This window comes from Delphinus delphis, chromosome 20 (assembly GCF_949987515.2).
Source record: "Delphinus delphis chromosome 20, mDelDel1.2, whole genome shotgun sequence".
Classification (NCBI taxonomy): domain Eukaryota; kingdom Metazoa; phylum Chordata; class Mammalia; order Artiodactyla; family Delphinidae; genus Delphinus; species Delphinus delphis.
The window spans coordinates 13,010,233-13,019,516 of NC_082702.1; the positions used below are offsets into that span (position 1 = coordinate 13,010,233).

The 9,284-nt window shown below is 50.6% G+C and overlaps 1 protein-coding gene across 2 annotated transcripts; it reads left to right on the forward strand.

Moving 5' to 3' along the window:
* Nucleotides 1–5,227: 5,227 nt before the first annotated feature.
* RPS16 (ribosomal protein S16) lies at nucleotides 5,228–7,903 on the forward strand. 2 transcript variants are annotated; one of them, XM_060000333.1, is made up of 5 exons: nucleotides 5,228–5,388; nucleotides 5,526–5,627; nucleotides 7,310–7,406; nucleotides 7,508–7,555; nucleotides 7,696–7,903. In XM_060000333.1, the coding sequence occupies exons 1-5, from the start codon at nucleotides 5,341–5,343 to the stop codon at nucleotides 7,839–7,841; spliced, it is 441 nt and encodes a 146-aa protein (XP_059856316.1). In that variant the 5' UTR covers nucleotides 5,228–5,340; the 3' UTR covers nucleotides 7,842–7,903. The 2 variants fall into 2 exon arrangements, with proteins under 2 accessions (XP_059856316.1, XP_059856315.1); XM_060000332.1 differs by having other exon boundaries at nucleotides 7,310–7,555.
* Nucleotides 7,904–9,284: the final 1,381 nt, after the last annotated feature.

The window sequence follows — 9,284 nt, forward strand, 5'->3', positions numbered from 1 at the left end:
AGTGGTTGAGAGTCCGCCTGCCAATGCAGGGGACGCGGGTTCGTGCCCCGGTCCGGGCAGATCCCGCATGCTGTGGAGCGGCTAGGCCCATGAGCCATGGCCGCTGAGCCTGTGCATCTGGAGCCTACGCTCCGCAACGGGAGAGGCCACAACAGTGAGAGGCCCGAGTACCGCAAAAAAATAAATAAATAAAAATAATCCACCTGCCAATGTAGGCGACACGGGTTTAAGCCCTGGTCCGGGAAGATTCCACATGCCGCATAGCAACTAAGCCCATGCACCACAACCACTGAGCCTGCGCTCTAGAGCCCGCGAGCCACAACTACTGAGCCGGCGTGCCACAACTACCGAAGCCTGCATGCCTAGAGCCCATGCTTGGCAACAAGAGAAGCCACCGCAATGAGAAGCCCGCGCACCTCAATGAAGAGTAGCCCCCGCTCACCGCAACTAGAGAAAGCCTGCGCGCAGCAACAAAGACCCAACGCAGCCAAAACTAAATAAATGAATAAATAAATTTATATTTTAAAAAATGTATGTAAATTATGTCTCAATAAAGTTGATTTTAAAAATATAGATGTTCAGCAAATATCGTATATTAACGCATATATGTGGAACCTAGAAAAATGGTACAGATGAACCGGTTTGCAGGGCAGAAATAGAGACACAGATGTAGAGAACAAACGTATGGACACCAAGGGGGGAAAGCGGCAGGGGGTGGGGGGGCGGTGGGATGAACTGGGATTGACATATATACACTAATATGTATAAAATAGATAACTAACAAGAACCTGCTGTATAAAAAAATAAATAAAATTCAAATATTCAAAAAATACATATATAGATGTTCAGGATTCACCAGAGACCAATTGTCAAATTCTCTGGGCTGGGATCTGGCCATCAGCATCACTTAAAAGTTTTCCAGGGCTTCCCTGGTGGCGCAATGGCTGAGAGTCTGCCTGCCGATTCAGGGGACACGGGTTCGTGCCGCGGTCCGGGAAGATCCCACATGCCGCGGAGCGGCTGGGTCCGTGGGGCATGGCTGCTGAGTCTGCGCATCCGGAGCCTGTGCTCCGCAATGGGAGAGGCCACAACAGTGAGAGGCCCGCTTACCGCAAAAAAAAAAAAAAAAGTTTTCCACGTGATGACTATTTGCAGCCAGGAATGTGAGCCACAAGACTCTTCCTGTCTTCAAGGGATGGGGATGAGTTTGGAGGACGGGTGTGCAATTCTCGGTCCCTTCCTGGAAGAGGAGAGAGGAGGGAGTATCTGAAAGAGAGGGAGAACAACGGGGACAGGTGTGGGCAATTTATCCAACCCTCTGCCCCAGTAGGTCAGAGACTTCAGGCTTCAGATCTCACCTTATATTTTACTTTCTCTCCTCTTCCCCTGGCTTCTGGGGCTCTGGGTGAGATCCTCTGGCCTAGAAGGAGAAGGCTTGGGGTTTGGGAACTGGGGCTGAAGACCGAATCTCCTCTCCCTCTCTCCACGCAGCCTCTCCAGGAGTACCAGGGAGTCTGTATCCTTCCCACGAACCTCCCAGGTTCGTGCTGAGGGCAGATGCTGAGCACAAGCACCCTGTAATAACTCCAAGAGTTTGGCCAGAAAAAGATGGACAGGTCTCTGAGGGTGTCCTCCACAGGGTGGACAAGGGCCCCAGCCAGTCACCCACAGCCAGGACCTGAGGGCATCCAATAGGCGTTGTAGCCGGAACACAGCAGTCTCCATGGATGGGCCCTCCTCAAACCCAATCACAGACAGCTCCAGCCAGAAGCAGCCTAGAGTCTCAGCAGGACACACCTGTAGGGACAGAATGATCTGGTGTCTCTGGGCAAGGACTGATCCCAAGTCCTCACCCCCACAATTTCTGACTTGTGGCCTGGGACAAGCCCCTTCACTTCTCTGAGCCTCAGTTTCCTCGTCTGTAAAGTGGAGCTCTGAATAATCCCTACCTTCTACCTTCACTGGAACTGCACCTGTGTAAGTTAGAAAAAGACACTCCTTCCTTAAAGTACTTCTAAGTGCTGATTTTGTTAGAACAAGATACTTTACTGCCGTCTGCTGGAAATTGACAAATATATCCAAGATGAGAATACTGTCCTTGTAGATGTGGGATTCTTGTGCAGTGTACACCTTCACATCCATACATGATGGCCTTGTTTACCTCATAGGGTCAGTGTGAAGAGTAATTAAGCTAATATGCTGACGAGTACCTGGCACAGGGTAAGCACTATATGAGAATAGCTGTAATCATCACCATCATCCTTTGTTGTGATTATGTGCCAGTCACTGTAGTAGGTGTTGGAGACCGCAGTGAATAAAATATATTTGTTGATGTCCCTGGTGGCGCAGTGGTTAAGAATCCACCTGCCAATGAAGGGGACACGGGTTTGAGCCCTGGTCCGGGAAGATGCCACATGCCACGGAGCAACTAAGCCCATGCGCCACAACTACTGAGCCCAAGTGCCACAGCCACTAAAGCCTACAGGCCTAGAGCCCGTGCTGTGCATCAAGAGAAGCCACCGCAATGAGAAGCCCGCGCTCCGCAACGAAGAGTAGCCCCAGCTCCCTGCAACTAGAGAAAGCCTGCGCGCAGCAATGAAGACACAATGCAGGCCATATATATTTGTCAAGGCTGGGGTGGGTCAGGAGCTGGACAACCAGAATACCAGCCTGCCTGTCTCCTGGCCTTAACATGTGCATGTTCTGAGCCTAGTGGGCTCTCCCTAAACTTCCAACTTCAGTAAGGAGCTAATGAGATACCCACCAAAAGATCATCTGCGGTGTAAAGAGTACCATCATTTTTGCTTCCCTACAATGGCGAGGTAGGGAGTAAAATCAGATTTTGGTGGGGGGGAGAGACTGGCCTTTCCTCAACATGCCCCCCACCCACTCCCTAACTAGCCTGCCCCTGTCTGCTGGCTCTTCCCTCCCTACTCACCAGCAACTTCATGATGGCAATGAGGAAGCAGAAAGTCTCCCTTGGGCAGAAGGGTGGTCCTAGGCCTCCCAAGGGCAGCACCAGCAGGAGGATGGTCCAGAGAGGCCACATGGGCACCCTGCCCACCCCCAGACTTTCTCTGGTTCCGGCCTGGGGTCCTGGAAACAAGAGGTACAGAGAGTGGGAGCAAGTTGGAAAACTGGAATAGGTGAGGGAATTGCCCCCTTTCCCTCCCTTCCAGCTTTACTCAATCCACAGATACCCAGGAAATGTACTCCAAGAAGTTGGAGGAGATGGTGACCCTAGAGTAGGGAGGACCTAGGTCAGGGGACTCCCAGACCCACTTCTTTCCCCCCACCCAAGATACCAGACTTAGCAAGGCTACGAGGATCACCGTGGAGAGACTGGAGAGTTTGGAAGCTTCCCCTGCCTCCCAAACAGGCCCATAAGGCAGTACAGAGTGTGTGAAAGCATGTGCATTCTGTGGCCTGTCTTCTCACTGGAAAACACCAGGGTTAGGCTTTATCTGTGTCTGCAGGTACATATTTGGGAGTCTCTGCTCTGCTTTCTACTTCTATTTCTGTTGAAAGTGTCTTGGAATCTTCGTGCCTGCCTGTACCTGCCTGTCTTCTTTCTCTGAGGGTTGGCCTCTCTGCCTCTGGATCTCTGTCACTTGTGTCTCCTGGCTCTATCTTTGACTGACCTGGTGTCTCTCTTCTTTTTCCTCTCCTCTGTTGGTCCCGTCTTTGCCTTCTCCTCCATGTGTGCCTGTCTCTCTCTTGTGCTGTGTATCTGTCCGTGGGTCCCTCCAAGTCAGCCACTGGGTCTTCCCTTCCTCTCTCCCCAGGGCCTGGCTCCTCTCCCTCTCTCACCCTTTAGGAGCTGGATTCTGAGCTGCAGGATCCTCCCTCTGGCCCCTGACCTGCCCACCAATCTCCACCCTGTCTTGGACCCTCCAGGAACAGGTGAGCCACCACACCCTTTTGCACTTTGGACTCCAGACCCAGTGCTGCCAGAGAAACTGAGGCAACGGTGGGCTCCCTGCAGCCCTGAGAGGGAGCTCTGGGCTAGGAAGGGAGCATCCTGAGTGGTGGGGGGCCAGGGAGCTACCCAATCCTGAGGTTCCTCAGATGGGCTGGGGGGACTGGGGATAGAGCAGTGGTCCCCAACCTTTTTGGCACCAGGGACCGTTTTCGTGGAAGACAATTTTTCCAAGGACCGGGGGTGGGGGTGAGGATGGTTTCGGGATGATTCAAGTGCATTACATTTATTATGCACTTTATTTCTATTATTATTACATCAGCTCTACCTCAGATCACCTGGCGTTAGATCCTGAGGGTTGGGGACTCCTGGGATAGAGAATTCTGTGTGGGAGGAGCCTAGAGAGGAGGGTGATTTGGGGGGGTCCGGAGAAAGAGGGTTCTCAGATAGAGACTCTGAAGAGTAGAATTTTGGAGCGTCTCCAAGGAGTGGGGGATTCTAGTGGGGAGGCAAATTTCAGGGGAGACAATTGCTGGGGAGAGGAGGCTCTGAAGGAAAACAAATTCTTGGGAAAGGTAGATTTTGAGGGAGGGGGCTCTGAAAGTGATGATTTTGTGAAAACGGGTTCTAGGGGGACAGTTGCGGGAAAAGCGGATTGGGGGAGGAGCTTCTGAAGAAGGGGGATTCTAGGGCTCGTGGGTCTGAGGAGAGAAAGATTCTGGGGAGAATTATGGCGGGGGGAAAGGGCCCTGAGTGGAGGGAGATTCAGGGAAAGAAAGAGTCTAGTGTGAGGATTCTGAGGAGGGGGTTTTGGGAGAAGACCTCTTAGAGAAAAATTCTGGCAGGAGGAGACTCTAAAAGAAAGGAAGTTCTGGTGAAAGCCAGACTCTGGGGTAGGGGCCTCTAAGAGGAAAAGGATTCTGGGGGGACTCTCTAAGGAAGTGGGTTCTAGGACGTAGGGGGAGTCTGAATCCTGCCAGGTTTCTCAGAAGGGAACTCTAGAGGGGAAGAAGATTGCCGATGATGAAGCATAACACAAACCTCCTTCGAAAAGGGCGATAATCGGTTGCGTATGGGAGCGGAGGGAGGTTATTAAAGAGCCTAAATGCAAATGAGAACTGGCGCTGATCAAGGAAGACCAAGGATGTGAATTTCGTCTTGTCCGCACCCTTCTCTGTCAGCCCCGCGACACCCTTCAAGCCCCGCCCCTTCCGCTCCCGGGGCCCGCCCCCTCCGCTCTCTGGACCCACCTTCCCGCCGCCAATCCAAAGCCCCGCCCACTAGCCGTAAAGCTCCCTCCTGTCGCGAAGGTGAGCACAACGCGCCTGCGCAGACCGTGAAAAGCAGCCAGGTTGGGCCCGGATTTTTCTTTTCCGGTTGCGGCGCCGCACGGTGAAGAGCTCCTGTGAACGCTCGCAGCCATGCCGGCTAAGGGCCCTCTGCAGTCGGTGCAGGTCTTCGGACGCAAGGTAAGCCGGGCTCCCGATGGTAGGGGCGAGAGGAGGCCTGGGTCGGGGAGAGGCTTGTGGGCAGGGTTCTGGGGTCGACTTGGGAGCCGGGGCCCGGAGCTCACGTGGCTCCGTTGTTTTCCCTTCGCTTTCCGCAGAAGACGGCCACGGCCGTGGCGCACTGCAAACGAGGTAACGGCCTCATCAAGGTAAACGGGCGTCCCCTGGAGATGATCGAACCTCGCACGCTGCAGTACAAGGTACCGGAATTAAGGATGGTTGTTTGGGTTGAGTGGAGGGTTCTGGAGATGGAGATGTTGGAGTAAGTGGGTTCCTGGAGTTCGTCGATCTTGGAAGCTGAAGGGTCTGGTGTCAATAATGGGACGTTTAGAAGCTTAGTAGGGGACAGAAAAATGGGGTATTTGTCGATGAATGGAGTCGGGTGTTGGGGGTTCAGGCGATGTTACAAAAGCTTGAATTGAGAGTGAAAACGTGGATGTTGAAGATTAAGCAGATGCTTAACTGGGTTATTTGGAAGCTCACTCAGTTTTGGGGACCGGATGGCATGGGGAATACGCAAGTTTATGTGGTCTGATTTCTTGCAATAAGTTAATAGGGATATAAGGTCGTTTATTTCTTAATGTTTTGACTTTCAGGGTAGTATACACTCTCCGACGACAGGAATCAATGTTTTGTTTTTCGAAACATTGTGAATAAAGTAGGGTTTGAATATTGTACATACTTAATAAGCATTATAAGAATTTGAGTTTGTTCTGCTTGGCTGTGAAAGGAGTTCCTCCTCTCTCTGTCTGAGCCTCAGTTTCTTTTTTTTTTTTCCCTGAATAAAGTTTTATTGGAAGGTCTCAGTTTCTTTGGCTCAGAATGGAAAGAGATCCGAGTTTGATTTCTGCCGTTTCTAGCTGAGTGATTTGAGGCAGTAACTTACCTTTTCTGTAAAATAGGAATAATTCCTACCTTGGAGGGCTGTTGTGAGGGTAAATAGGATTTTCCTTGTGAGGTTGTTGGTGTGTGTGAGAATGCATTTGTTAAGTCTATTGCTTTTAAAGGTGAAGAATAACATCTCCGTTGCAGGGTTAGTTAAAACTTAATAAGGTGGTGTCTGAGATTCCTTTGTAGAGCAGATAATTGAGTATTGTGGCTTATTCTTACTATCAGTTTACTCGAAGGCTTTGTGTGTGCAGCCTGTGTTGAGAGCTGGAGACAAATCAGTGACCCTGATGGCTTCAGGGCCTGCCGCCACAGAGCTCCCAATCCAGTGGGGGAGACACATTGGACCCCAGTACCAGACACTGCTCCAAAGTAGTCAAAGCTGGCGTACAGGAGCCCAGAGAAGGTTTCTGGCTCAAACCTGGGTGGAAGCTTCAGAGCAGGGTTGGGGGAGACTTGTGAGCTGAGGCCTGAAGTAGGTAAAACAAAATAGGGTTATAGCATAGTTGTAATTTTTCTGGAAATCTGTGAGACTCAAAGGGAGGGCACAGAGCTCAGGTGGGGAAAGCACGTGACGTAGCTCAGGAGTGGCTTTTCACTGTTTGGGGCAGCCTTGGTGGCTGCAGAGGTGTTCCTTAGTGTTGGGCTAAAGTGCCAGCATTCTAAGAATCAGTCTTTTTTTTTTTTCAGGAGGATGTCTTTTTTTTTTTAGAATCAGTCTTAAAGAAAGGTAATCTGATGTCCAGAGGGAAACACAGGAGGGAGCCCACCTCAAGTTTCAGGTTGCCTTCAGCGATCTCTTCTGTCTTGGAAACGTCCCTGCTCTGCTGGCTGTGCAGAGTGCCTTGAGTAACAGCCCAACCCTCTTCCACTAATACTTTGAGGCCAGTGGTGGCCGAAGCTACTTGGAGAGAGTTGTGGAGGAATGTTCGGTGAGGTGGCTTGGCTGCCCAGGTTGTGATCTAAAATCCTGTCATGCTTCCTGTTGCTCTAGCTACTGGAACCTGTTCTGCTTCTGGGCAAGGAGCGATTTGCTGGTGTTGACATCCGTGTCCGAGTGAAGGGTGGTGGTCATGTAGCTCAGATTTATGGTGAGTCCCAGGAACTGGGCACATGGGTGGAAGGTGGGTCCTACCCTTGGGTGTTCCTAAAGTTGATGTACCTTTTTTGTGTGTGTGTTTCTTTCTCACAGCAATCCGCCAGTCCATCTCCAAAGCCTTGGTGGCCTATTACCAGAAATGTGAGTGAGGGTGGGTCCTTCCCATCAGGTGGGGGGGGGGGCAGGTCAAGGTCTAGCTCTGGCACTCTTGCATTTAGTCACAAAGAGCAGGAGGACACTTCCTGGCGTATCTAAATCTTTACCCCTATTTTAATCCCCAGACGTGGATGAGGCTTCCAAGAAGGAGATCAAAGACATCCTCATCCAGTATGACCGGACCCTGCTGGTAGCTGATCCCCGTCGCTGCGAATCCAAAAAGTTTGGAGGTCCTGGTGCCCGTGCTCGCTACCAGAAATCCTACCGTTAAGCCTGTCGTAAAGATCAGGGTTCACCTTTATAATAAAAATGTTACGGGATTTAAGGTTTCAAGGACTATGCTGTGGTCTTCTGAGGTGGTCTTTGTCTAAAAGGAATACAGGAGATGCCCCAGAAGCCTTTCTAGAGGCTACCACTCGTGGTAGGAGATGGGTTGGGTTGGAGAGGCTGGTGGGAGCAGCCCTGGTCTCAGTTTCTGTGCACCTCCAGTAGAGTCCAGTGTGTTGGCACAGCTGAGGTGGGCGTGGTTCTAGGTCATTGGTTGTGTGGGGTATCCTTGTGAGTTTTTTTTTTCCCCCAATCTTTTTGCTGTTGTTTTATTTTTTAATTTATTTTTAAATATTTATTTATTTATGTGGCTGTGCCGGGTCTTAGTTGTGGCATGTGGGATCTAGTCCTTGACCAGGGGTCAAACCCAGGCCCCTTGCATTGGGAATGTGCAGTGTTAGCCACTGCGCCACAAGGGAAGTCTCTTTGCTGTTGTTTTAATGACATGTCAGAGAAGAGCAGGGGAAATGTGTAAGATCAATAATCTTTACTACAAAGTGAGGAGAAACTGGCTGGATGGAGTCTTTAAGTCAGCAACTAAGAGCCATCCATGCCTGTGTTGGGAAAGGAATTTTCCTTAATGCCAACCTGTAGTGTAGATAGGATTGAGATTGGGGCAGGGGGCTGTAACCACCCCATTGTGGATGGGTGCATGATTTCCCCCTGATTGGCCACATCCTTCAGGATGTCAACAATAACTCCTGAGAAAGTCTGCCACACCCCCATGGCCTCCTTAAAGCAGGTCCCAGTTATGCTCAGTGTGGTGACTGTCCTTATGGGCCTGGGAACATATAGGTCTGAGGACTTGTTCATCTATTGTGTCTGCCATGGGATGATAATAGCTGACTTAGGTGGGCTCTCAGTTGCTACCACTGGGCTGCAGAGATGATAGAGCATTTCCATCATGGAAGAAAGTTCTGTGGGATGGCCCTGGTATACGTATTGGGAAGTACTGTTTGTGAATTAAGTTGCCTTCAGTTTCTTTCCCCATTTTTAAAGGAAGCTAGTGAACATCATTGGGGTGGGAAGGGCATCTGTGCTTCCATACCAGTCTTTGCAGCCAACCTGGATACTTAAGCGATCTGCCCCCAAGTGGGCTTCCTCACTACTCCCCCTGCTGAGTACTGGCAAGAACATCATTACACACTTAATCAAGGAGAGTTTCACAAATTTTCTTTATAAAAGAAGGACCTTGGGATTTACTGACTAGTTGCCCTTTTTGTATGTCTGCCCTACCAAAACCGTAGCCACATGTGGCCGCCAAGCTGGGCTGCACTGATGAGAACATTGTCACAGGAAAATTCTGTGGGACAGCACTGGTGTACAGAGAAAACATACAAAGTGCTTCTTACAGATGGAGAATGGGGTTGATTGAGCTCCATCTGGT

What these genes read in the sequence shown, in the direction of transcription:
- RPS16 (XM_060000332.1), top strand. Translation starts at nt 5,341, where the DNA reads ATGCCGGCTAAGGGCCCTCTGCAGTCGGTGCAGGTCTTCGGACGCAAG. An exon ending in TGCAGGTCTTCGGACGCAAG is followed by an intron (nt 5,389 to 5,525) that starts GTAAGCCGGGCT and finishes CGCTTTCCGCAG; the next exon opens with AAGACGGCCACGGCCGTGGC. An exon ending in GGTGGCCTATTACCAGAAAT is followed by an intron (nt 7,556 to 7,695) that starts GTGAGTGAGGGT and finishes TTTAATCCCCAG; the next exon opens with ACGTGGATGAGGCTTCCAAG.